The following is a 26,533-nucleotide window of genomic DNA, read 5'->3' as shown; positions in this document are numbered from 1 at the left end:
CTGCATTTGGATGTGTGACATGAGGAGTGTGTGATGTCAGCTCCTGGGGAATCCCTTTCTGTGGGTCCTGGAGCCACGCATTCTCTGCCACTTTCCCTTGGGCCCTGCTGGCCAGGTACTGCAGAGCCCCTGCCCACCAAGCCTCCTGAGTACCAGCTTTGCACGGGGACCCCCCGGGCCACAGGTCCTCCCAGCCCAGCTTGACTCATATGGGTCCCTTCCCACCCAGACTGAGGCGCCTCCTTTTGGTTTGTGGAAGGCCACACTGGCCGGCTGGCCTCAAAGCTGGCTCCACACCCAGCTGCCACCCCCCACATTCCACCAGACCACAGTCCCTGTACCATCCCTGTCTCCATTTTAGTTCTCAGCGCCCTAGAGTTCAGGACCTTGGGGTCCAAGCCTCAGCACCTGCCCTGTCAGAACTTCCTCCAAGGCCCCAGAGGCTCCTGCCCTCAGGGACCCAGATGATGAACCTGTCCTCCCTGACTCTGATTCCTGTCCCCATGACAAAGCTGCTCTTGGCCAATCACCAGCACCCTCCACCCTCCTTCCACTGTCTCCCACCGGTTCCTCTTATGGGTCAGAGTCACCAAGCAGCGGGCTCCTCCTGGCTTCCTCCTCCCTGGAGATCACAGCAATTGTCCTGCCCAGGGCTCCAAATCCCAGAACCCTCCCTGGCCGATGACAGCCCACCAGCAGAGCTCAGCCCACTGCTCAGAGGAACCAGGTTAGTCCATGAGGGCCTGGCCCTCCCATCTCCCAGAAGGGTGGAGGGTGGGCCACAGCCAGGCCGCCCACACGCACGCCTGCAGCTTGTCCTGGCTTCATTCATAGACCTCCTGGTTGCCAGCCAGGAGCACAGGCCTCCGCACAGCTCCAATCGATAGCGGGTCTACGGCTAAGCTTTCATTAAGTGTCTGCTGGCTGGGTCCTGCTGGTCTGGGTGTGGAAGGGAAGAGACCAGGTACCAGGACCTCAGATGAGACCTGACTTGCTTCAGCACCCCTGAAGAGGGCAGCCCAGTCTTGGGGGGCAGAAGGTAAGGGCTCCAGGCCAATCTCCACTTTCACCAACACACTGCTCCTCTCTACGCCCCACTCTTCCCATCGGCAAGATTGGGATAAAAACCCTTCTTTGCCTGTCCTGCTTCCTGGGAAATCGGAGATGTGAAGTGGCTTTGAGATAGGTTAGAGGGCTCTCTACAAAGGTCAGGGGTCACTATGGGTGGCAGCACCCTCCTCCTCTCCCCAGGAGCAAGGAATAGGTCTGATCTCCGAGCTGCCCTCCCACTCTCCTGGGCCCCTTTCTGGCCTCTCGGAAGCCCCAGCTTGCCAGGGGTCAGTCCACAATTGCTCCGCAAAGACCAGCAGGAGTCTGTTTTCTTAGCCAGAGTGGTCTGGCCCCACTCTATGCCTTGGGCTTTGGGGCTGCAGAACCCAGCAGGGGTGAAGAAGCCAGGGCTGTGTCCCACCCCCATCAGCCCCGTTTGACCTCTTAAGATCTCTCCGGGTGGCCTCAGTCTCCCCCTCACTGTGAAGGTGCATGGATGGGGCCCTGCTCGGGTCTTCCCCGCCCTGTAGCCCTTGGGCTATTTCCGGCAAAGGGAGGGCCGAAAAGAGAGGGCGTGGTGCTCGCCCTCGGGATTTATGAGAACCAGACGTCGACTTCCCCCCGTTGCGACATCTGGGCCTCCTCGAGGCTCCCATTGTTCCCGAGGCGGAGGGGTCCAAGACGGCGGTGGCCTCCGCTGGACGCCCATCCCCAAGGGGCGCCTACGCCCCCGTACACCCCACTATTCAGGCCACCCACCCGGACCCCACCCGCCGCGCTCCCGGAGCACGCTTCCGCGAGGGGGGGGAACCTTCGCCCCAAAAGAGGCGGCTACAGGCCGCTTCCTAAGTCTCTGGGCCCCAGCGCTCGGCCGCCGCCGCCGCAGCAGCCCCGAGGAAACTAGCACCAGCAGCGGGCGCGGTTCAGGCTCCTCGGAGGGCTAGGGGCGCGACGGGGGCGGGGCCGGCGCGGCCCGAGGCGGGCGGGGGGCGGGGCCCGAGCTGGGGGCGGGGCCGAGGAGGCGCGAGGCGCGCGCCGCGCGGGCGGGGGGCACGAGGGGTAGCGGGCGGGGCGCGCGCGGCGCGGGGCTGAGCTCGCAGCGCGCGGGGCTCGGCCGCCGGGACCGCCGAGCCGGGGCCGCGCAGGGCCCGCGAGGAGCGCACGAGCCTTCGAGGTTGCGGACGAGGGAAGGAGGAGCCACAGCCGACGCCAGCGCCCGCCCGGAGGGAGCCCGAACCCGCCGCGGGCCATGAGCCGCTGGGCCCCGGGAGCCGGGCCGCGGTCGGGGCAGCGCTCCGCCGGCGCCCCGGCCCGCACGGCCGCAGCTGCGCGCCTGTAGGTACGGCCTGCTTGTCCTCAGTTCCCTCGTCCATCTCCCCAGACCCGGTCGGTCCCTGAGGGCGTGCGTGTGTGTGCGCACAGCTGCTCGGGGAAGCGCGGCCGCACGCGCCCTGGTCCGCGCGTGTCGTCTTTGTGTGCGCGAGTGGGAGGGAGCGCGACGGAGGAGATGCGTCCCCGGCGGGGACCCATTCGCCGACCCCCTCCCGGTCCGGGCGGGAGGGGCCGAGACGCCTCCGGAGCAGCTGCGCCCCCGCCCCCTCCTAGGGCCCAGGCTCCACGGTGGGGCGAGCGCAGCGGCCCCCTGGAGGAGGGGTCTCTGGTTGGCGAGCGAAGGAGACCGGGTCTCTTTCCTTGGCTGCAGGGCGGGGGGGCGGGCCCACCTGGAAGGAGGGTGCGAGCCCCGGGAGGACCCTATCCAGTTCACAGTCGCCGGGCCGGCACGCCCTCCATCCGGCCCAGGCCATCTTTCTCACGGTCCCCAGTTCGGCCGGCCCGCCCACCCCGGGAGCTCTCCGACCGCCCTCGATAGTGGGGAGGATCGTGGAGGGTGCCCGAGAGGCCGGCGCCTTTAAGAAGGGGCGGGTTCATGCCCTCCATTCAGGCCCTTCGGCCTCAACCATTGATGAACCTACGGGCCGGGCCCAGGAACCGCGCCAGCCCCGCGGGCCAACGCCACGCAGAGGCTGGGACCCGGCCCGGCCCCCATCAGCCCGCGAAGTGAGGTCCTCAGAGGGAGAAGTCTACAGTGAAGGGGGTCCCTTAGGAACCGCGCAGAGCCGATGGGGCTGCCACCCTCAGGAGTAACTAAACGTGGATAAGCCGGAATCTTGTGTTCACACCGACTTGGTGCAGGGGTGAACCTTGGGGTTGGGAGTCAAACCTGGGTTTAACTCTACCTCTGCACTTGGAGCCTCCATTATCTACCTTGTAAAATGGAGATGGTACCGTCTGTTTCCTAGCTGGGTGACCACAGTTGTCCACGCCAACACTGGCTACTGGTCGTGGGGTGAGGGAGGGGAGGTTCCCCTAAGAGGCCATTGGGGACATGATCTGAAACCTCCCCTCCTCTGCCCCCCTCTCCTCCCTGCTTCATCCAGGAGACCATTGGTCAGGGGACTGACCTAGAACCTCCCAGCTCAAGGAACTTTGGGAGATGTCTGGCAGTGGTAGGGGCAGTGCATGGGGGTCTGGAAGGCAGAGTTGCCCACAAACTGTTTCCTTTTACTCCTCTCTCCCCCTAGAGGGCAGGAATGATGGTGGGCAAAGCAGGTTAATGGAATGGTTCTAAGTAATTGACGGTTCATCTCTGCACGCTTTTCCTCTTACCTATTGTGAAAAACATGTCCAAATTTTCGAAACCCTTCTTCCCTACGTAGTGGGTCTGCAGGGAGAATCCACACATACACACCCAAGAGTCGCGTTCCACCAAGGCTGAGCATCTGGTTTTGAGCTGATGTGCTGAGCTAAGGGCGTCCTGCTGTTTCTCGTGTAATCTTCACAGTAAACCCTGTGGGTTTGGTACTATTATTACCTCCATTTTACAGAGAAAGAAACAGTTTAAGGGAAGTGAAATGACTTGGCCAGAGTCACTCAGCCAACAAGCCAGGCCTCCAAACCACTCGTCTCTGACAAAAGGCTGATCATTACCTCTTGCACTGTCTACCTATCCTGGGGTATAGGGAAATGGGGGTTTAGGTGCCTTGAGCCTCCTGGCTGCTGTCCACGTGGGGTTCTGGTCCAGGCTCGGAGGCCGCCTCACTTCCTGCTCCGCGTCGTTCACATGGCTCCGAGGGGCAGGGGCAGCCGTGGAGCCTTGGGGAAGTTTCTTCTTCCCTCCTCACCTGGGTAGGTCTGTTTTATGTCTGCTCTCTGTCCCAAGGGAGTGTACCTCGTTATCTAGAGGAGGTTACAGCCAGCACCTTTTTGGGCAGAGCGAGGCAGGATGTCAGTGTGTAGGAGTATAGAATCTTTTGACTCCTCCGCGTGATGCAGGATTCGGGCTCCATTCTCCAGATACTTCGGACCCTCTATGTAAAGAGCCCACCTGGGGGTGGGTATAACATCTGCTGGGGGTTCATGGTCTGGTGCTATTGTGGAGGGGCAGGAGAGCGAAGGTGGAGGCGGGGACAGGACAAAGGGGGCGTTCCCAAGGCCTCCATGGGCTCAGGGGCCTGGCGGCTACTGGGACAGAGGAGTGGGAGCCGGTGGGGCAATGCCTGGCTGGGTGCTGAGACTCCGAGCAGAGAACAAGCAGGGGTTGGAGGATGAAGATGTAATAGAACTTGGACGCGGTGAGTTTGAGGCGCCTGGAGATCAGCCAGGCTAGGAGTTCAGTTGCTTCGAGCAAGACCCGAGGAAGCCGTATAAGCATCTGCAGTACCCAGAGCTCTGGGATGCTCAGAGCTCAGGGGAGGTACTGGAGGTGCCAGGAGTGGCTGGTATGTGTGTCGTGAAAAAGCCAGAAGGCAGGCAGGTGGGCTGGGTGATAGGGGTTGAGGAGAATGTCTCAAAGGTTTCAGGAGCCTGGGCAGGGTATGAATCTGGGCCTAGCTGTGATCCATGGCACTGAGAGAGAGGGAGAGACTTTGAGGCTTAGGCCAAGGCTGGAGAGGAGGTGCCTCCGCTCCCTCTAGCGCTTCTGGAGCCATCCCAGCCTGCATTCCACCTACAGAGCCTATCCAGGAACTGTCCAGCACCAGGTGCTCCTGAAGAAAGATGGGCTTCCCTCCCAAGTAAGCCCCCAGGCCCCAACATAGCTTTTTGTCCTGGGCGCCCGCTGCCTGCTCTTCTGACCTCTGTTTCCTGCAAGGGCCCAGCTCCGGACTCCCCTGCCCTCCACTCTGTCCCTTAGTGCCCCTTCTGAGGGTACCCATCCCCTCTCCGGAGGACGGGCCTGGGTGCCCCACCCCCACCCCAAATGCCCTCAGAGGAGAGCTTCCCAGGGACAGGGCCCTGTTGTGAGTAGCACATGCTGCAGAAAGGGACAAGTGTGAACTCTGCTGGACACTCCCTTCTTGCCCGTTCTGTGACCGTGGGCCCACCAGCATGGCTCCTGAGAACAACTCCAGTGAATGATAGCCTCATCACCTCCCTTGTCAGAACCCTACTTCTTCATCTGTGTAATGGGCGAATCCTCTCTTCCTGGCAGGGAAGGTGTGAGGGGAGAAGGGTTTGAGGGGCAGCTGGGTGGAACAGTTGGTTGAGGGCTGAACGTCCAGCTTTGGCTCAGGTCATGACCTCATGGTTTGTGAGTTTGAGCCCTGTGTTTTTTTTAAACATTTATTTTTTAAATGTTTATTTTTGAGAGAGAAGACAGAGTGCAAGGGGGGGAGGGGCAGAGAGAGATGGAGACACAGAATCTGAAGCAGGCTCCAGGCCCTGGGCTGTCAGCACAGGGGCCAATATGGAGCTCAAACCCATGAACTGTGAGATCATGACCTGAGCTGAAGTCGGACACTTAACCGACTGAGCCACCCAGGCGCCCCCAAAATAAGTAAACATTAAAAAGAAGAAGAAGGGTTTGAAACAAGGACATAGCCCAGTTAGATGTGGGTTCTAGGAAAAGACCTTGGCCACACTGTGGAGTCTGGATTTGATGAGAGTTGCCAGGGTCAGTGGGAAACAGGGAGGCCAGGGAGGAGGCTTCTGTAGCCATCTGCAGAGCAGTGAGAGGAAAGAGGGAATGGATACAGAACATCTGGGAAATAGAAGCAGAGGAGTTTTGATTTTTCAACCAATTCTTTTTTTAAAGATTTTTTAAAAGTTTTATTTATTGAGTGAGTGAGAGAGAGCACGTGGGTGAGAGAAGGAGGGGAGGAGCAGAGAGAGACAGGGAGAATCCCAAACAAGCCCCACATTGTCAATGCGGAGCCCCACATGGGGCTTGATCCCACAAAACGTGAGATCACGACCTGAGCCGAAACCAAGAGTCAGACACTTAACCGACGGAGCCATGCGGGTGCCCCTTTAAGATTTATTTTTAAGTAAAAAAAAAAAAAAAAAAAAGATTTATTTTTAAGTAATCTCTGCACTAGGTGTGGGGCTCAAACTCACAGTCCCAAGGTCAAGAGTTGCTTGTTCCACTGACTGAGCCAGCCAGGTGCCCACCCCCCAATTATTTATTTAATCTTTATTGACAGCCCTCTGAGCCCTTTAACAGATGAGGAAACTGAGGCCCCAGGAAGCTGAGTCACTTACCCATAGGCACACAGCTAGGAAGCTTGAGGAGCTGGGATTCAAACCCAACGCACTGTCTCCAAATCTCAGGCTTCTAGCCTTCTCCACTGTCCCACATGTCGGATGACCAGAGGCGGACACCCTGGCAGCGGGGCCTCTGTGAGGGGAGGAGCTATGGGAGCCCCTGGGGCGGGGGGGGTCTACGGGTCCCAGAGCCAGCAGGAAAAACCCGGGGGCTCAGCAGAAGGGTTTCCACCCTCCCATAGTGGGAGAGGCTGGGGGTGTATGAAAGGCATGGTGGTGGGGAGGCGGTGGTTGGTCCTGGGCACAGAGTTGCCTCCCAGCGCTGCTCCTCAGCGCGGGCCTCGGGCCAGGAAGCAGTCCAAGTAGGAGAGCAGGATGGTTGTCAGTCCCCCTCACAGCTATAGAAACTGCTCAGAAAAGCCAGGCTCCGGGCGCCTGGGTGTCTCAAGTCGGTTAAGCGTCTGACTTGGGCTCAGGTCATGATCTCATGGTTCATGGGTCCCAGCCCTGCATTGGGCTCTGTGCTGGCAGCTCGGAGCCCAAAGTCGGGTTTGGATTCCGTGTCTCCTTCTCTCTCTGCCTCTCCCCTGCTTGCGCTCTGTCTCTCTGTCTGTCTCTCTCTCTCTCTCTCTCTCTCTCTCTCAAAAATAAATGTTAAAAAAAATATTTTTTAAAGAAAAGCCAGGACCACCTGAACGTACCCCCCTCGGCCCCGCCCCACCACCCATACAGGGCCAGAATCCCAAGGGCTCTTTAACTTGCACCTGTCCCTGTCACTAGCCAGAGCACCGTCCTCCCACACCCACTCAGCAGCAAAGTCCCAGCAGGTTCAAGGTTGTTAAGACCAGAAATCATGCCCACTTCTGCCTCCTCCAGATATTCTGTGTGGGAGGATCGGGGAATTCCAGCCACACCTCACCCAAAGGAGGCCTTGGCTCAGAGCCTGCCCCGAGAGGACAAGGAGGCACTCTGGGGGTGGCTGGGTTGGGGACTAGACTCTGGAGCCAACGCCCGCGGCCCCAGCAGTGATGCAGAGAATGTGCCCTGTGTACTCTGAGCCTCTGTCTGCAGGGCAGGCTCAGGCAGCCGGCAGGCAGGGCTGAAGGAACAGCCCAGAGGTTGTCTGTGTCCTGTGGGGGGCGGGGGGTGTGGAGGCGGGGCTGGTGGACTGTCCCACAGAGCCCAGGAGGTCAGCTGGAAGGACAGAAGGAGCATCCGTCAAGTGTGGGGTCAGGTGAGCCAGGTCAGGAAGCCCAGAGAAGACATCAGTGGGCATGGTTGAGTCCACGTGAGGCCTTGTCTCCCTTCCTGGTGTTGGGGGGGGGGGGGGCAAGTAGACACCACAAATTTCCTCAGCGCAGAACAGAGCGTCCTTAGTTCTGACCCCCAACCCCTTTCTGGCACCTGGCCATCTGGGCGCTCCCCTGAGCACGGAGCTAAGTGAGGATGCAGGAGAGGGGTCAAAGACCTTGGCAATGGAGGAGCTTGCCCCCCCAGGACACCTCTGCAGGAACTAGGTGGCTAGTTTGCACTGCAGGGTCCCCATCCCTTCCCTAAGGGCCAGACCGTCTTTCGTGGTGAGACCCCCAGCTGGGGCTCCCACAAACAAGGCCCGGAGGCCCCTGCGGGTCATGGGCCGGCAGGTGCCTCCTGTTCGAGAGGGGCAGAGGCCCACTGCGGCTTGGATCGATTGGTCGTCAGCCCATTAGCGGGGGTGGCTGGGCTGCCTCATCAATATTTTAAGGCATGACCTGGCCGTGGGGTCCGGAACTGCATGTGGCAGGGGCTGATGACTGGCCTTTTTTCTGTTCCAATTGTGAGTGCTATTTTTACCACCGGAAAGCCAGCCGCCCCCTCTCCCAGGCGGCTATCCGGGTGGGGGTGGGGGTAGGGTCTCCCATCTGGGTTCCTGGCCATAGGGGTAGGAGAGTCCGCGGCTTGGAAAGGTGACAGGCAAGGACTTGACTAGGCTTCCTCCCTGAAGCTCCCTCCCCTCCCGCGCTGGCCCTGATGAAATGAGAACAAAAAGCAGGAGCCAGACAGGCCAGCTGAGCCGCAAACCCCCAGGGTGAAGGATCAGGGGAGGGTGATCTACCTGGGTCTACCCTTTGTCTCCAGCGCCAGTCCTCATGGAAGAAGCAACCCCTGCCTGTCCCTGGTCCCAAGGGGGTGACAGTGAGGCCCCAATTGTTAGTGTCCAGAGGCCATAACGGTCCCAGGCCTTAGAGGCCACTGCTCTAGTGCCCCGTTTTACTGGTGGGGAAGCCGTGGCCTGAAGAGACACGGGGCCCGGCCTGAGACAGAGCCTAGCCCTCCAGTGCCCTCCCACACCAACTCAGCAGGTCTCTTCTGGCTGTTTGGGGCCACAGTAGGAGCTGCGACCCTGCCCCCAGAAGCAAGAGGGCCAAGGATCTCGGGGAGGGAGAGCCAGTGTAGGGAGAAGTCTTCCCGGGAGAAAAGGTTTTACGCAGTCTAAACGCCTAGTAGAATTTGAGTAGTCAGTAGAGTGAGGACGGCTGTCCAGACAGGAGAGTGACACAGGCGAGGATCAGGGGGCCATCTGGATTCATCCATAAACCTTCCAGGCCAGCCAGACAGTGGGGGCCAGGGTGAGGTCGACCACCCTGCTTCTGGGATCACTGGGTTCCCCCTGCCCAGCCCCGCGGCTCTGCTTTTCCCACATCTGGGTCTGGTCACCTGCAGAATGGGAGAGGGCCCCGCCTCAATAATTGGGTAACACACTGACCGGTCCCTGGAGAGGCCTGGAAAGGCCTCCTGACTGCACCCTGAGGTTGGGGGAGAGGGGCTCTGCCTGTGGCCACCCATGGATTATAACATTGCAGAGTCTGCCTCCTGTGCTGTCCTTCCAGGAAGGGACACTCCCTCACCCCCACTTTAAAGTGAAAAACCAGGCTCAGAGGTGGGAGTTGTGGTGAGCATCACTCACCCAGAGAGCGTTGGGGTCGGGCTTTGAGCCCAGGTCGGCCAAGTTCCCTGTACTTGGTCTCATCCCGTTTTGGCTCCAAGGGCAGTTGGGTTGGGGACAGTATGTCATTGCTCTTGCCAAGGCCGAGCCCTCTTCTGTGTGGCTTGCAGCCTTCCCTTTTCAGACAGCCATGTCTGGGCCTCCGTCTCCCTGTCTGTGACCAGTGTGGGGCTCCCTGCTGGCCCTGGCGTTTGTAACTTACCTCTGGATGCTCAACTGCTGTCCTCTCTACGTAGCCCCAGCTAGACCCAGGGGACACTGAGACCCATTGGCTCCTGGCCAGCGAGCAAGGGTGGGTAGGGGAGATCAAGGCAGTCAAGTCTCTGCCTAGGACATGGCCACAGCCACTATACCCTTGACAGATTCTTCTCTTGAGTTCTGCCCCTATCTCCAGTGAGGGCCCCCTGGGACCCACACTGTGAGAGCCTCCCCCCAGAGCCCCATCCTTCCACTCTGTCCCCTCCAGCCAGCAGGGAGAATCAGGGATTGATGCTCAAAGATGTGCACGGGGTCTGATTTCCTCCCTGAGCCCCCCAGGCCCCTGTGGGGCAAACAGGGGTTCACACTCGGGGCTGGATCCGGTGCTAGCCCTTCCCAGGCTGCTGTGTCATCCAGGCTGACCATCCGGATGGTACAGGGGGAGAAGTAGGGAGCACTCCCACCTGTGGGGAGCACTCCCACACAGGGTAAATGGATGGACTTGGAGCAACAGGAACAAAGCCTCACAGGCTTAGCTGTAGGGCTTTCTCCCCACTCCCACCCCCAAAAATGTACCCCCTCTGCAGGTGAGGCCAAGCCCTCGTCTCTCCTCCTTCCCTGGAGGCCTTGCTGGTAGTGGCAGGTGTGTTCCCACCTCCACCCTCATTCCTGGCACTATGACTCAGGCCTGCCTTCTGCCCCCAAGTAGTGTCTATGCCAGATGGGAGGGCAGGCATGGACACAGACACCTGGAGCACCCTGTCCCTGGCACCCTGCTAGAGGGGTGTACAGAAGGGGACTGTGGGAGCTTGGAGGAGACACTCATGCCACATGGGTGGGGGAGGTCCTGGAAGGCTTCCTGGAGGAAGTGGCCCCTGGATTAATTATTGAAGGATGAGTAGGGGTTAACCGGAGAAAGAAAGGAACAGGGCAGGAAGAAGGACCAGGATGAGACAAGCTCATGGGTGCCTCACCCCCCATTCTCCCCCAGTCCATTCCCCTGTGTCCTGAAAGTCAGCCTCTGAGTTATAGTTCTTGCCCATGGTGAGGTCACTCCTTGTTCTCCTCCCTCTTCACTGTCATAAAGGCCAACACAGACCCCACCTCCTCCGGGAAACCCTCCCTACCTCCCTGCTACCCTCTTCCACAGGACGGGAGCAGGAGTCTCTGAGCAGACCGCTGGTTTGGAAAACTGTCCTCTGTGCTAAGTGCCTCGTCAAGTGGCCCGTTTCCTCCCTGGGGCTACTCTGTGGTTATTGACTGCCGATCGATGGCTGAGGTTGCCCCAAGGTGAGAGGGAATTCCCACGGTGCCCTATGGCCCAGAAGCCCCACAGATGATCTCACAGAAGTGGGGCAGCTATTTTTACCAGGCGTTTAATTACAGAGTTTGGATCCCAGCGGAGAGATGAGATGGTGCCCCAGGAGCTGTGAGGGAAAGGCCATGCTGGGAAATGTGGGGCTCCTGGGAAGAGGGGAGAGAGCATGGCCTCTGTCTCAGTTCCCCTAACACCAGGCTGGCTGGCCCCCACAGACAGGTGCTCCCCAAGACAGGGCAGGACCATATTACTCCACTTATTCTCCACTGGGAATTTTCACCCTGGCCCAGGGTCAGGGGTGGACTACATAAACACAATGAGCTTGATCTGTGTCCCACAGGTGATGGCCACCTTAGGGGACAAGGAAGCAAGCCCCTCCCCCCCCCCCACAGATGACTGGACACACCAGTAGTGTGGTGATTCAGAGTGATGAAGGTTGGATGGGCCTAGGAGCAGGAGAAAGCTGGTTGACAAGACAGCTGGGATCCCCATGTTGGGGCCTTTTCGAGAAGGCCAGGTTTGGATGGGGGCTCCAGAGGGAACAGGATTCCAGAAGGTGGGAACACAGTAGAGAGTGCAGACTACTGGGGTGGAGAGAGATTTGAGAGGAGAGTACCTTCAGTGCCAGTATGAAAAGTTAGTTCCTATTTTTAAGTTTACTTATTTTGAGAGAGGTAGGAAGGGAGAGAGAACGAGCAGGGGAAGGGCAGAGAGAGACAAGAATAGAGGATCTGAAGCGGGCTCTGTGTTGACAGCACCGAGCCCAACCTGAGGATCTAACTCACAAACTGCGAGATCATGACCTAAGCTGAAGCCTGACGCTTAACCGACTGAGCCACCCAGGTGCCCCCAAATTGGTCCTACTTTGTCTATACCAGGTGACCCCCCCCAGTCCTGGAGTCAGAGTGAGAATCCCAGGCCGGTCACTGACAAGCTGCGTGTTCCTGGGCCCCATGCGAGGGCTTAGGCAGTGACAGCTGTGACATGCCTGTGGGCCAATGTAGGGCTCGAACTCACAACCCTAAGATAAAGAGTCACATGCTCTTCCAACTGATCCACCCAGGCATTGCCATTCATTCAGTATTTACTGCACCAGCCATGCACCCAGCGCTGAGGACACAGCCACTTAAAAATATTGCATTCTCAGGGGAAGGCTGTGGTGGGCAGTTGGGGTTCGACAACACAACCAAGCGATGGAATAAATGACATCAGAGGGAGTAAGCACCATGGGGAAAAGTAAGCAGGCAAAGGGCATAGAGACACCAGCACTGACTGGAACATTCCTTGTCCTGGAACACTCAGTGGAGTGGTGGTCGGGGAAAGCTATTGGACTAGATGGTATATGAGCAAAAAGCTGAAGGAGGTGAGGGAGTGTGGGGGAAAAGAATATTCCAGGCAAGTGCAAAAGAATTGCAAGTGCAAAGGCCCTGGGGCTGGACCCAGCAGCAGGCAGAGCAGAGTGGCAGGTGATAAGCTCAGTGAGGTAAGTGGAGGCAGATCCTGTGAGGCCCAGTGGTTATGGGTAGGACTTCTACTTTTTCGCTTGAGTGGAATGGGAGCCAATGCAGGATTTGGAGCAAAAGAGGGACCTCATCTGTCTTGTTTTAGGAGTGATGACTGGGTTCCTGGGTGGGGGACAGATGATTCACGGTTGAGGTCAGGTTCCGGGGCACAAGTGAAGAGGCTGCTCAAGTACTGGAGGCCAGAGAAGGGGACATGTGGGTCCCTGGGTGGCAGCCTGGATGATGAGGACTGGAGGAAAGGTGGGGTTCTTGGCGTATTTCAAAGCCGAGAGGATTGCACATGACTTCTTCCTGTCCACCTGCCTTTGGGGGCCCGCGGAAGAGGTTAGCCTGGGATGCTAGGCAACAGGAGGCTCACAGGGACCCCAAATCGAGGCACCTGGCGGCACCCCAGCCTCCTCCACCAGCCCCAGAAATGACCTTGAGAATGCTGTTTGAAGGGTATGACTGGGGGGAGGCGGCTCCCTCCTGCAGACACTACTTCTCACTTGCCAGGTCATCCTCTGCTCCCAATGGCCACAGGGCATAGCCTCACTCCCACCCCAACACACACAGCCTGAAGGAGCCCTAGGGGGTAGGGAGAGGGGCCGGTGGCGCTGTGGTCATAGGGTCACTTGGCACTCTTGTCGCCCACAGCCGCAGAGGGCTGCGATGGGACGGGAGCCATGAATGGTGCTGCCTCCGGCCCCGCCGCTGCCGCCGCCCCGGTCCCTGACTGGCGGCAGTTCTGTGAGCTGCACGCGCAGGCGGCCGCCGTGGACTTCGCGCACAAGTTCTGCCGCTTCCTGCGGGACAACCCGGCCTACGACACGCCAGACGCCGGGGCCTCCTTCTCCCGCCATTTTGCCGCCAACTTCCTGGACGTCTTTGGTGAGGAGGTGCGCCGCGTGCTGGTGGCCGGGCCGGCGCCGCGGGGGGCGGCTGAGCACCCCGACGCCATGGAGCCCGAGCCGGCGGCGCTCAAGGCAGCGGCATACGGCCACTCGCGGAGCTCCGAGGATGTGTCGACGCAGGCAGCCGCCAAGGCCCGCGTCCGCAAGGGCTTCTCGCTGCGCAACATGAGCCTGTGCGTGGTGGACGGCGTGCGCGACATGTGGCACCGGCGCGCCTCCCCGGAGCCCGACGCCGGCGCCGCCCCGCGGGCCGCCGAGCCCCCAGCCGAGCCGCGCGACAAGTGGACACGGCGTCTGCGGCTGTCACGGACGCTGGCAGCCAAGGTGGAGCTGGTGGACATCCAGCGTGAGGGCGCGCTGCGCTTCATGGTGGCCGACGACTCGGCCGCGGGCCCGGGCGGCACCGCCCAGTGGCAGAAGTGCCGCCTGCTCCTGCGCAGGGCCGTGGCCGGTGAGCGCTTCCGCCTGGAGTTCTTCGTGCCGCCCAAGGTGAGCGCCGGCCCCAACACGGGGGGGTAGCTGAGGGTGCCAGGAGCTGGTTTCCGGGCCACGGTGCCTAGCTGCCCGCCCTCCTCCCTCCTTCATCTGGAGCCCCTGGGTGGCACAGCCCAGGGTGCCTCAAGTGTGTTGGTCCTTACTGGATGGCCCTTTTCTGACCCAGGCTTTGAAAGCTGAGCTTCAGGCTATCACCAGCATTACTGCTCACGGGAGTGCCCCCACCCCCACCCCCTCCCCAACTCGGGGGCTCTCCATGGGAGCCCTGGGGGCAGCTATGGGCCTCCTCTGGGGTGGCAACCCTGCCCTATTTGGAAAGTGGGAATAATCATAATAATAGTGGCCCACTTTCTGAGGGCACACGCATGCCTGGCCCTAAGCCTGGTGTGCAGTCTCATTCCCCCAGAATGCCTGCAGGGTGGGCACCATGGTCCCCAGAGAACAGAGAATAAAGGAGTACTCGGAGAGTAGGTGCGGCCTGCCCAAAGGCACATTGTTGGTGGGTGGCAGGGCCAGGCTAATCATACCCACCACCCTGGTGGTCCCTAGAATGAGGGAGCATGGAGGTGGGAGCCACCTGTGTGCTAGGAGGTTCAGAGAGGGGGGTGGTCGTGCTGGTGCAGCAGCTGACAGCATCCCCAGAAACCACCCAGCCCCCCACCACAGGCCCACTCTACTCCCAGGCACCTTCAGTCACCCTGAGCCTCTTGCCTCCTTCCAGCTCCCTGTCTGTCTCTCTCCACTGGAGGTGCAGGGCGTGGGGTCCCCAAGGTTGGGTGCCCACAAGATGCATGCACTCTGGAGAGGTGACTTCCCAGGGACACACTTATTCCCTGAAGAGCTTTCTCCTTGAGTCCGAGGACCCGAACTTCTCAAGGGTTTTTTTCCCTGCCTGGCCCCCACCATTAGGCCCCTGAGAGAAATCACAGACCACTAAGCCCAGCTCCACCACTTGTCAGACAGAGATCGAGGCCTGGCGAGTGGGGGAGGGGGATAGGGGCTTGCCCAGAGTCGCCCAAAGGGCAGGGACAGAGGCCCAGGGCTCCAAAGCCTCTGGTCCTGAGTGGCAGTCACAGCTGCCCAGCCATAAATAGCAGTGTCTGTGGCCCTTGGGGGAGGGAGTACAGGAGATTGGGGCCTCTCTATTAGTCTCTCAGGAGCCCACCATTCACCACTGGCAGAGGGTGGGGCTCCGGAAGGGTCACTTTCCCACCCTCTGAAGAAGGCAGGCAGGTGGGGTCCTAACTCCTGATCTGGCCTCACACCCTATTTTTTCCAACAAAGTGTTAGGGAATTCAGAAGCGAACCCCATAGAAGTCCGATAATACTATGGTCAGGGCTCAGATCAGGTTCCCCAGATGTGTTGGGTCCCAGGGTGAGTGAGTCCTGCAGGGCATCCCTGCTGGCACCTCGTCCAATCCCTTTGTCCTGTTCACCCACCGCTGGTCCAGATCTCCTGTCCCCGGAGTCTGCAGGCTCAGGGACTTTTTCCTGGGATCCTCAGACTTTTGTCTCACGGCCCCATGAGTCAGGTCTCTCAGGAGGCCTCCTGGACCCCAGGTCCCCCTGTAGCCCTTTGCCAGGCAGCCCTGGGGGCCCAGGGAGCAGTGGGCCTGGCGCGTGCCGTTGGGAAGCCATCAGGAAACCTGCATATTCAGGGCTGGATGGTAAACGTCAGTGGAGCGAGCGCCAGGTGCTTGGGGCGCCCTAAGGGGGGGTAGCTCGGGCTGCAGAGGTGTCCACCAGGAGCAGAGCCCCCGGACAGGCATCTCAAGGAGGCACACAAGCTGAGTGAGCAAAGGCTGGAGGTGCGACACAGCCCGACGGCCCAGGCCAGGGAATAGGGATGGTGACGTGTGACTGGGCCAGGGTCAAAGGCCGCTGGGCCGGGACAGATGCCGGGTATCAAATGCCAGGCAGGGGAGTCGGCACCTCCGGCCAGCGGGAGCCCAGCTGAAGCCCCCAGTCCAGGCCTGCAACTGCAGGACCATGAACCCCTGCCTCGCTGGCTGGCACGATGGCCCGCCCTGGTCAGCCAAGGCCCTTGGTCGCTGCTCCAAGCCCAGTCAGCCCTGCACCCGCTGGATGGCAGCCAGTGCTACCAGGAATTCCCATCAGCCTGCCCACCCAGCGTGTGGCCCTTCCCTTTCCTCCTGAGAAAGTCCCTATTCTGGAGCCCATGCCCTGCCGGGAAGCCCAGTCTCAAGCCAGCCCTGGGGGACTTCAGGGCCATGGCCAGGAGCTTTAGAGCAAGGGCCAAGCACGGAGTGGCCCTCCCCCAGAGCCCTGCCAGCTCACCTTGGTTCAACCCCACACTGGTCCCTTTTCCTCCACCCGGGAACATGGCCCTAAAGTCATGTTTCCTCCATCACACACAGTCAGAAGAAATATTGTCTGTCACACGTTCGTTTCAGAGATATTTTTACCTAAGCATGTGTTTGTCGGGTCACAATGTCAAATCTATTTCTTACTATGGGTCAAGGTCAAAAATGTGAAAACCACAGATGTGGTGGGTACACAGGGCAGAAGGGCAGCTTGGGTGGTTTCCCCTCAGGGCTCAGAGGTGGGAGACTCCGAGGTCAGCTCCAGCTGGCTGTGACTTGTCCTGTAACTACAGGGGGAGGTCCCCTTGTTTCCTAGAAGCCCCCTCAACGTAGCCATCTGTGGGAAATGGAGATCGGAGAAACTCTGTGCTGCTCTGACCTTGGAGAAGTAGGAGGGCGGAGAGGGTCTCAGAAGGCCCTGGGTGACTCTCTCACTGCCCCTTCCCCTGGCCTCCCAGGCCTCCAGGCCCAAGGTCAGCATCCCTCTGTCGGCTATCATCGAGGTCCGCACAACCATGCCCCTGGAGATGCCAGAGAAGGACAACACGTTTGTGCTCAAGGTGAGCCCCATCCCCAACCTCACAGATCCTCTGGCTGCCCCAGGCCACCTCTGCTGAGGGCAGGACAGCCTGAGGCCACCAGCCAGGGGTCGGGGGGGTAGGGGTGAAGGCAAGGAGCCAACAGCAAGGCACAGGAAGGGAGCCCCGGGGGTCAGAGGGGTGGAGGCCCAGGACCAGACACGGATGTCTAACACCCAGCCAAGACTCGAACCCAGGCCTGGGCCCTGGCACCACGGGCTCTAGGTATCACCTACCATCTGGGCCTCCCTACCCCGTTCCCATTTCCTCCTGACCCCTTGAAGCTCCTCTGAGTTTCACTTCCTCGCCTCCCTTCCCCAACTGGAACCAGCTTGTCCCCACCCCACAGCCTGCAGTAGTTATGCAAATGCCCCTGTCACAGGGCACTGGAGTGTGGGAACCTGCCAGGTCCCACAGAGGGCACAAAGGCATTGAGGGTGGGCGGGGGGGCGGGAGGAGGGACACCCGGGTGGGTCTGGGGGCAGCTCGTCCTTTTCCCAGGCTCCACGGCACCAGGGTGGCCCACTTGGGTTGCTGAGGACACATTTCCAGGCTGCCAGGGCTATGGCCATGTGCCTCCACAAAGCACCGGAGGGCGTTTGTGAGGCCAAGTCCCCAGGGAGGCCTGGTTCCACCCACCCGAAGCTGCATGAAGCCCCGCCCCCCTCTCTAGGCCCCTCGTAGGGTTTGGGTTTTACTCGGCCCTATTTGTTTAATCATGAACTCCCTTATTCGTTGAGCAAGTTGAGCAAACGTTTGCCAACCCCCTACCCTGAGTCACCCCAGGCGGGAGGCTGATGAGGACTAGTCCCTCCCTGCCTGGCGTTCTTGTCTACCAGGGGAGACAGGCCCAGAGCCTCGCTCCTGACAGCTGGCTGGCCGCCGTGCTGCTGACTGAGCCCGGGAGCCCTGAGGCAGAGGGGCTCACCTGGCAGCCACACTCTGGGCCTCAGTTTCCCCATCTATTCAGACAGGGATTAACCCCCTTCCCCCCACCAGCTCTGAGTTGCTGGGGGTCAGCAACTGCTTTTTAACGGAGACACACACACTGGAAGCTGAGAGCGCGGGCCTTGGCATCACGGGAATCTGGGGTCAGGTCCCAGGGCAGCCACTGAGTGCTGGTGTGAGCAAGTCACCTGAGCTCTCTGACCCTCGGTCTTCTCCATAAAATGGGAAAACCATACCGCATCCCTCACCGCACTGCCGGGAGGTGGTCATCAGATAACAGATGTGCAGTATTGCACTTGGGCCCCAGCAGGGGCTCGCTTCTCCTCTCTGCCCCTCCAGGCGCTAAGGTGCGGGAGCCCCTGATTCCGTGTGCTAGGCCGGCTGGCCCCTCATTCACTTCAGGGTTGTGACACTCTTTTACCCCATCTCTGGGGAGTCGGGGTGCATCCCTTCCCTGGCCTGCATGGCCTCCTCAGAGACTGCATCCCCAGGGCCTGAGGAACTGTGGTCAGCAGGGCCGGACAGCACCCCCGGTGATCCCCACTGCTGCTGAAAGTGTGGCCAAGCCTCCACCCTGGGCCCCTGACCTGGGCTTGCATGCCACCCAATGGTGACCCCACTGTCTTCCCTGCTGCTCACACCAGCGAGCACCCATGATGGAGGGGTGGGATAAGCCATTTATCCTGGAGTCTGGATCCCTGGGCTGAGGGCGCAGACAGACCGGGACTCTGGGCCACCCCCTCTCCAGGTAGAGAACGGAGCCGAGTACATCCTGGAGACCATCGACTCACTGCAGAAGCACTCATGGGTGGCTGACATCCAGGGTTGCGTGGACCCCGGGTGAGTACCCAGGTGGCCTTCGGATGGGTAGATGGGGTGAGGGCCTTGCCAGGGGGTGCCCTTGGTCCCCCTTTCCAGGGTGAGGTTTCAGCAGGGGCTGAGCTCGGAAGCTGGGCTTTGCTTATGGCAGTCCTGTCCGTGTTGGTGCTGCTGGCCAGGCTCATCCCATCCTCCAACCCCAACAGGCTCTTTGAGGCCTGCTGCACAGGCAGTCTAGGGACCTGGAAGAAGGTTAGACTGACATTTTTCTTCACTCCAGGGGAGTCTGAGACCACGAGGGGCTGGGCAGTGATGGGGAGAGCCCAAAGGGCCAGGGGTGGGGGGACAGGGTCAAGGCCCTGCACCCAGCCCTGGGGCTGAGAAGGTGTGCTGGCAGAAGTACTCACCTCTTCTGAAACTTAAAGGAAAAGCAGGCCCGAGCCAGGCAGAGGGGACCTGCTCAGTCAAAGGTGTGAGGTATGTGAGTGCCTGGGACTCGCAGGGAATGTCGAGGCCTCTGGGTAGCTAGAAGCAGAGCTGAGGGAGACTTTGGTGAGAGCCTGGGGAGCCGGTAAGTTGGGGGCAGTGGGGAGCCATGGCTAGTAACAAGCAGAGGGCAGCTGTGTGGGAAGGAGCAGCAGGGAGGCTGGCCACAGGATCCAGGGGAGCGTCTGAGGCCAGGAGTGGGAGGGGCAGGCTGGCCAGCAGCGGAGCACTTGACAGCAGCCCTTCTGGCTAATGGGGTGAGCCAGGCCCGGGGGGAGGGGCTGCCGCCTTCTAATTAACAGCTTCATTTGAAGAAGCGCAATTAAAGGCCTGAGTGCCTCCCAGGCCCCCCGATCCCCAAAGTGGCTGTAATCCCTCCCTTGCTGCCGTCCCAGCCATCTGCTCTGCCAACTCTTCCCCCAGCCCCTGTGAAGGTGAACCTCACTTTGCAGCATTTTCGAGCTGGCAGGGTCCCAGACACCTCCTGTCATGGACAGGGAGACAAAGGCCAGGGCAGGGGGGCAGGGAAGGGAGCCACCCGGGCCCCGCCTACCACCATGCCCTGCCATCATCTGACAGACACCCCCCCCGGGTCCCAGGAGAAAGGCTGCACCCATTTGGCGAGCCCTCCATACGGCCCAGTCGTGTACATGGTGGCCAGACAGCGAGCTGATGGTGTGTGACACAGGGACGTGGAGGCAGAGGGACCCAGGGGAGCAGGAAAGGGCTGCTGCTGTCAGCCGGGGCATGGCTCCCTGAGCAGCCGGGTGGCTGGGGTCCGAGGGCCGTGGCAGGACACAGTTGTGCTTTCCTGCCTCCGCAGGGACAGCGAGGAAGACGCTGAGCTCTCCTGCGCCCGGGGAGGCTGTCTGGCCAGCCGAGTAGCCTCCTGCAGCTGCGAGCTCCTGACTGACGGTAGGTGGGGGCTGAGCTGGCTGGGGTCGCGGAGGGCAGGGCCAGAGGGGGTGGTGGTTCCCGGATGGCCACTTCTCTCCAGCAGCTGACCTGCCCCGGCCCCCAGAGACAACGGCAGCCGTGGTGACAGCTCCACACAGCCGAGCTCGAGATGGCGTTGGCGAGTCCCTGGTCCACGTCCCGCTGGAGACCTTCCTAGAGACCCTGGAATCCCCGGGTGGCAGCGGCAGGGACAGCAATAATACAGGTGCAGTGGGCGTGGGGTTCTGTCCCCAGCCCTCCTTCCTGGGCCCCCGCCCCAGGCCGCAGAGGCCCTTGGGCTCCCTCTGAGGCCCTTCCTGAGCCTCAGAAGTCATGACATTTGACCCCTCCCACAAGCCCTGGAACATGCTTGGAGGAAGGAGTGGAGTGTAAAGGGTTGGAACCAGGGGTGGGGGACAAGGAGACTTGACTTGTTCCCAGGTTTGTTGTTGACTTACAGAGTGACTCCAGGACAGTCGGTTGCCCTTGCCTCAGTTTACCCCATGTGCTGGACTAGCCGGTTGGGTTGGTGCCCTGCCCTGTTCTACGATCATTCAAACAGCATTTTATGTGCAAATACCCAGCAAGCTGTTGCATCCCCTCTCTCATTTACTTACCCCCGGCCACCCCTCACTCCCCTCATGCTGTCATCCTCTTCCAGGGGAGGAGGGAGCAGAGGCGGAGCCTGAGGCTGAGCCTGAGCTGGAGCTCTCTGACTACCCCTGGTTCCACGGGACATTGTCGCGGGTCAGGGCAGCTCAGCTGGTGCTAGCGGGCGGACCCCGGAGCCACGGCCTGTTCGTGATCCGCCAGAGCGAGACTCGGCCTGGGGAGTATGTGCTGACCTTCAACTTCCAGGGCAAGGCCAAGGCAAGTCAGGGTGGGGGAGGTGGGGGTGCACAGAGGCCGGGTGGCCAGCTCGGAGGGAAGGGTGCTAAGGAGGTACCAGGAGCGGCCTCCACGGTACAGGCAGGGCATGACTCCCCACAGGCACGCCCTCACCCCACCTGTGTCCCCCCCCCACCTCGCTGAGGCTAGAGTGAGGCCCAGATGTGGCTGCTTCACTATCCAGATGGGGAAGCCACCCGCTTTTTGGCTGAGCCCACAGGAGGCCGGGCCCTTCTGAGAGTTTAGCTTTGACCCTGTACCTGGGGGATCGCTTACCACTGAGACCTCTGAGGGTCTCCGCCACATTGGTGCAGGGTGGGGGTCGACCAAGGCCCTCCTACCCCACCCACCCCCACACTGTCAGTTCCCCAAGCCCTCCTGGGTGCCAGCTCTGAGCCAGACCTGTGGCAGGCCAGGGCCACAGAACCTCACGCAGGTGGGATACTGTGTGCTAACAATGACCTAAGGTGCAAAGGAAAATATGTGCATACCCCGAAACCCTCCTGTCTCTGGCTCTCTTGCTATATACGCCCCAGAGACAACCACTCTTCTTCCAGTAATACACACATAGAGCAGAGTAAGGCTGAAGCCACAGGCCTGTGGCTCCTCTCCCTGGGGCACCTGTCACATGTGGGCTCTGGAGACCCAGGGAAGAGCCAGCCCTATGTGCTTGTGCTTCAGGTGCTCCTGCTAGAGCACACTTGGGAGGCAACCGTGGTCGCCCCTCCCCAGCTGGCCTCAGGGCTGTTTCTACCCCTCTGGGCTTGGACTTTGCAGGAATAGCAGGCAGATTCCTCCCTGCTGGGGTGGGAGAATCACACCAACAACCTCTCTTCCCAGCTCGGTGCTGTGACTGTGGGCGAGTCACTCCCTCCCTGTGCCTCAGTTTCCCCATCTCTAACATGGTCTGAAACCCCGACCTCCGAGGGCTAGTGGAGACTGGAGTTGGGGGTGTGAAGGGCATGATGTGGGTGCTTCTAGCACAGGGACAAATGCATGGCTCCCTTCGGTCCCAGCCTGGCTCTGTTCCCCTCCTTTCCCGTCCTCACTACAGGAGTAACCCCCTAAGAGGGGGCTCATGTGTGAGGTGTCCCTGCTCTGACACAGCCCCCCTCTTTGAGACCCGATGCCCCCTAAAGGAGTTTGCAAAGCAGCTGGCTAGTCCAGGACCCTACCACTGACCACACCCACCTGTGCCCACAGCACCTGCGCCTGTCCTTGAACAGCCACGGGCAGTGCCACGTGCAGCACCTGTGGTTCCAGTCTGTGCTTGACATGCTGCGCCACTTCCACACCCACCCGATCCCCCTGGAGTCAGGGGGCTCTGCAGATATCACTCTACGCAGCTACGTGCGGGCTCAGGGGCCCCCACCGGGTAAGACTACCCCCGTGGGCCTGCGTAGACAGGTGGGAGGTGGGGAGAGGGAGTCACCCACAGGTGCGCGCCGCACTGCTAGGCCGGGTGGGCCGAGGCTGGGCAGATTGGGCGGTTGTAAGCAATCTGGGCGATCAGGATCGGAGGGAGACTGATAGCCCAGGGTCCGGGCCGGGTCCTGGGTGATTCAGGGCTGGCGGCGCTTCGGCATTCCCTAGCCGCCTGCGCAGGTGGGGCTCAGCGCACCTGAAGGAAGCGTCGCAGGGGCGGATAAGGGTGGCCGGCACACGCAGGTTTGTGTGTTACCTGGGACATTGGTTATCCAGGGATGGGGCGCTGGGACCGGGAGCGCTGAAGGCGGGTCCTGGCTCCGGGAGTGATCCCCGGCTACCCCGCTCCGCCGGGGCTGGGGAGAACCGGGGGTGGGGGGCGAGGGCGCCCGGCTGGGCCCTGACGCGCCGGCGCTCTCCCGCCGCAGCCCCGGGGCCCGCGCCCAGCGCCGCGCCCGCGCCCCCCGCCTGCTGGAGCGAGCCCGCGGGCCAGCACTACTTCTCCAGCCTGGCGGCGGCAGCCTGCCCGCCCGCCTCGCCGTCGGAGGCGGGCGGCGCCTCGTCCTCGTCCGCCTCGTCGTCCTCGGCCGCGTCCGCGCCGGCAGCCCCGCGCCCCGCCGAGGGCCCGCTGAGCGCGCGCAGCCGCAGCAACAGCGCCGAGCGCCTCCTGGAGGCGGCGGGGGGTGGCGCGGACGAGCCCCCGGAGGCCGCGCCCGGCGAGGGAGCGCGGGGCCGCACGCGCGCCGTCGAGAACCAGTACTCCTTCTACTAGCCCGGCGCGGCGGCGCCAAGGCCCCGGGGCCACCCAGACGCGCCGTGCCCGTCCATCCCTCCGTCCAGCGGACCCGGCCGGCCCCAGCCCGGCGCTGGGTGGGAAAAGCGAAGCTCTTCAGTGAAGACATAAATGTTATTAAAGAGCCTGTTTTAGGGACTGCACTTGGCTCTCCTGTCGTCCTTCCTCCTGTCCCGGCCTCGGACACCGCTCCTCTGGGCCTGCGGGCAAGGGCTGGGGATACCACACGCGGCAGCCCCACCTCCTACACCCACCCCTCCCCATCCAAGCCACAGTGGCCTGGCACCTGCCTGGCCCCCATCCAGCTCTTAGGGGATTCTCCGGGGAGGAGACAACTTGAAGGAGACACCGCGATAAAGCACTAGGCCCCACAGCAGGGCTCAGGGACACTGCCCAGGGGAAAGGGATTGGGAGGGGGCTTCAGTGGAATTATGGGTGAGCTGTGACCTGAGCAGATGCTTGGTGGGGAAGAATGCAGGGTGGTGGTAGGGAAAAGAGGAAAAAGAAGGGGTCCTTTGGTGCAAAGACATGGTGAAGGGGGGGCAAGTCGTGGGGGCCTTGAATGCCAAGATAAGGAGTTGGTCCCTGGTTAAGAGAGAATAGGGTGTTCTTGGGGATGATGGGGCAGGTTTCTTCCACATTAGCCCAGTGGGGGATTGGGCAATGGGAGGCTGAGTCTCCATCTCTGACCTATATTCAAACTTGGAAGAGGACTGAGGTCCCTCCCAGCCCCAGCCTGTGCTTCCCCACAGGCGAAGGTCCAGCTGTGGCTCCTGTGTCCCCAGGCACTGGAGGCACAGCCTGCTCATGGTCCTGCACCCCCGCCCTCTGGCAGTACTCCTCTGGGGAGGATCTCCTACCTGCTGAGCCAAAGCACACCCACCTCCCCCAATCCAAACACCTGGGGCCCCAGACCCAAGGTTCCCCCCACCCAGCAGTGTCCTTGCCCAGCCTGCGCCCATGATGTGACTTGCCCCAGACTGCTGCCCCTGCTGCCGCCCCCCAGAGGGAGGGGTGCAAGGCCAGTGCTCTGGAAAGCAGCCTGTACCTCGGCCTCCCACATCTCCATCCATTTGGCCGGAGCCACTTTGTGCTCTTGCCCCCGCGCCCTGGTGGTTTGGAGTCTGTCCCACCCTGCAGGAGTAGAGGAGATCTGGGGTGAGGCTCAAGCTGGGCAGAGGCCCAGGGGCTGGTGAGAGCTTTGTTTGGCTGCCTTCAGCCTCTCAATCATCTGGAGTCCCAGAACATTCCTCCCTTCCGGCCAGATGCTGAGCCCCAGACATCACCCCAAGCCTGGGCTCCAAACTTGTCCCCTGAGGGGACTGCCCCTTGGAAGTATTCAGAGTGGCCTCAGGGTGGGGTTGAGACGTGAACACAGTGTGTCAGCCTTCAGGCCCCCCTCCTCCTCTCCTGACACAGTGGGCCACTGCGGCGTGCTCCCTGCAGGAACCTGGATATGGAAGTAGGGCAAAAGGCATGGAAGCCTATCGCCTTTACTGAGCTGGGGGCACATGAGAAAGTGCAGTGGGTCTGCACCAATCAGGCACTGCTCCTGGGTGTTCCTAGGGTAAAATGAATTTGGGGGTGAATAGCAGAGAATGGGGACCACCCTGGGTTCTCCAAGAGGCACCAAGGGCCAGCAGCAGGAGGTCAAGTAGAAAGGGCACTCTCCACCACGGGGTGCCCAGGGCGATACCCTCAGGTCTGCTACTCAAAGGTGCTTCCAGAAAGCCCAGACTCTGCGGGACCCTGAGGAAACTACAGCCGTTGCCCAGTGGCAGGAACATTTCTTGGGGCGGGGCGGTGCCCATGCTATGCCAGATCGGGCCCACAGGGTAGCAGGGTGGGCAGCCAGGCAGGCCCATTGCAGCATAACAAGCAGTGCCCGAGGCGAGGGCTGGCCCATGCACGGCAGCCACATGGCAGATGTGCCCAGGCTGCCTGCTGGGGGCACTGATGGGGCCGGGGGCCGCAGGGAGTGGTACAGGAGAAGAGCCAGGTGAGAGGGGCTTGAATGCCAGGCCAGAACCGAAGGGCACTGGGGAGCCAGAGCCAGCTTGAAATGGGAGCAGAGATGGTCTGTTTTGCATTTTAGACAGATCACCCTGGGGCCAGAAGGTTGGGGGTAGGGAGTAGGGTGGATTGGAAGGGGCAGAAACAAGGGCAGGGGACCCAGGAGGGCGCTGTAGGTCTGGGGAGGGGCGGTGAGCTGTGTCAGGGCAAAGAGGAGGAAGAGGATCAGAGCTAAGGAAGATCACCCACAGACTGATGGGAGGGAGGGGGAGGGGGCGGGGCCAGGGTGGAGGGAGGAGGGGGGCAGGGGATCTCTGGCTTGAGACTTGGAGGCCAGTCATTCACCTGGAGGGCTCCACCTGCGAGGGGCTGTGGAGAGCTCAGAATCCAATCCCCACACCTAGGAGAGAAGGAAGAAATCTCGCCGAGGCCAGGACACAGTGATGCCAAATCTCGGCCCATGTGCAACACTCAGATGACCTGGTCTCAGAGGGCTCCAGGCTAAACCAAGGGTGCAGGGTCTCTCCGGAGGGCACCCAGGCCTGACTATGTGAGGTGGTTTTTCCCTTACTCTGCCACCCACCAGCCAGACCAAGAAGGGAGGTGCTTCCCGTCCAGTCTCCAGACTTGAAGCTGAACTTGCTCCAAGCGGCCGTTGCTATGGGAATGGAGGTACGTGTGCTGGGGAAGGCCAGAGGGTCCGCACCTGTGCCTGCCCCATCCAAATGCAAAGCCAGTATTTGATGGCCCTGGTAGTGAAAATGCTTGCAGAAACAGAGTCGGTGTACCAGCAACTCAAATAAACAGTATCCTCTGCTGGGGGCTCCTAACAGCCAAGTTTGAGACCTTTTTAAATAGAAGATGTAACATTTCCTGGGTCCTGGGGTGGGGGGTGGGGGTTGTTCTTATATGCTCAGATTAAAGGCAGCAAAGCAGTGCTGTAATGCAAATTTTGAGTAATGAATCTCCATCACTCTCCCCAAATCCTTTAAAAATATAAAAAAGATTCATCTGGCCCAAATTGCCATCTTGCGGATAGAAAAGGCCAAGAGTTCTCATCTCTTTTGTGCCTCAGACCTTGTGATAGTCTGATGAAGCCTAAGGCCCCTTCCTCAGAATGATGTTTTTTTTTTTTTTTATTTATTTCTAGGAGAGAGAGAGAGAGAGACAGCTTGAGCAGGGGAGGGTCAGAGAGAGAGGGAGTCACAGACTGAAACAGGCTCCAGGCTCTGAGCTGGCAGTCAGCACAGAGCCCGACGCGGGGCTCGAACCCACGAACCGCGAGATCATGACCTAAGCGAAAGTCGGACGCTTAACCG

The 26,533-nt window shown here is 60.7% G+C and overlaps 1 protein-coding gene across 5 annotated transcripts; it reads left to right on the top strand.

Annotated features, from left to right (window-relative positions):
- Window positions 1–600: 600 nt before the first annotated feature.
- On the top strand, window positions 601–23,344 carry SH2B2 (SH2B adaptor protein 2). Of its 5 annotated transcripts, none has more exons than XM_039243465.1 (9): window positions 601–727; window positions 13,253–13,998; window positions 16,787–16,888; window positions 18,603–18,694; window positions 19,983–20,074; window positions 20,181–20,321; window positions 20,757–20,965; window positions 22,187–22,358; window positions 22,837–23,344. In XM_039243465.1, exons 1-9 carry the CDS (start codon window positions 682–684, stop codon window positions 23,178–23,180), a joined length of 1,944 nt encoding a protein of 647 aa, XP_039099396.1. In that variant the 5' UTR covers window positions 601–681; the 3' UTR covers window positions 23,181–23,344. The 5 variants fall into 5 exon arrangements, with proteins under 5 accessions (XP_039099396.1, XP_039099395.1, XP_039099394.1 ...); XM_039243464.1 differs by having other exon boundaries at window positions 20,160–20,321; XM_039243463.1 differs by having other exon boundaries at window positions 20,157–20,321.
- Window positions 23,345–26,533: the final 3,189 nt, after the last annotated feature.

The sequence above is a fragment of the Hyaena hyaena genome, unplaced genomic scaffold (genome assembly GCF_003009895.1).
Source record: "Hyaena hyaena isolate Hyena2069 unplaced genomic scaffold, ASM300989v1 scaffold_228, whole genome shotgun sequence".
NCBI lineage: Eukaryota > Metazoa > Chordata > Mammalia > Carnivora > Hyaenidae > Hyaena > Hyaena hyaena.
Note: the sequence above shows the minus strand (reverse complement) of the source record. Positions and strands in the feature narration are given on the sequence as shown.

What these genes read in the sequence shown, in the direction of transcription:
- SH2B2 (XM_039243463.1), top strand. Translation starts at nt 682, where the DNA reads ATGACAGCCCACCAGCAGAGCTCAGCCCACTGCTCAGAGGAACCAG. An exon ending in AGTTCTTCGTGCCGCCCAAG is followed by an intron (nt 13,999 to 16,786) that starts GTGAGCGCCGGC and finishes CTGGCCTCCCAG; the next exon opens with GCCTCCAGGCCCAAGGTCAG. An exon ending in CAGGGACAGCAATAATACAG is followed by an intron (nt 20,322 to 20,756) that starts GTGCAGTGGGCG and finishes ATCCTCTTCCAG; the next exon opens with GGGAGGAGGGAGCAGAGGCG.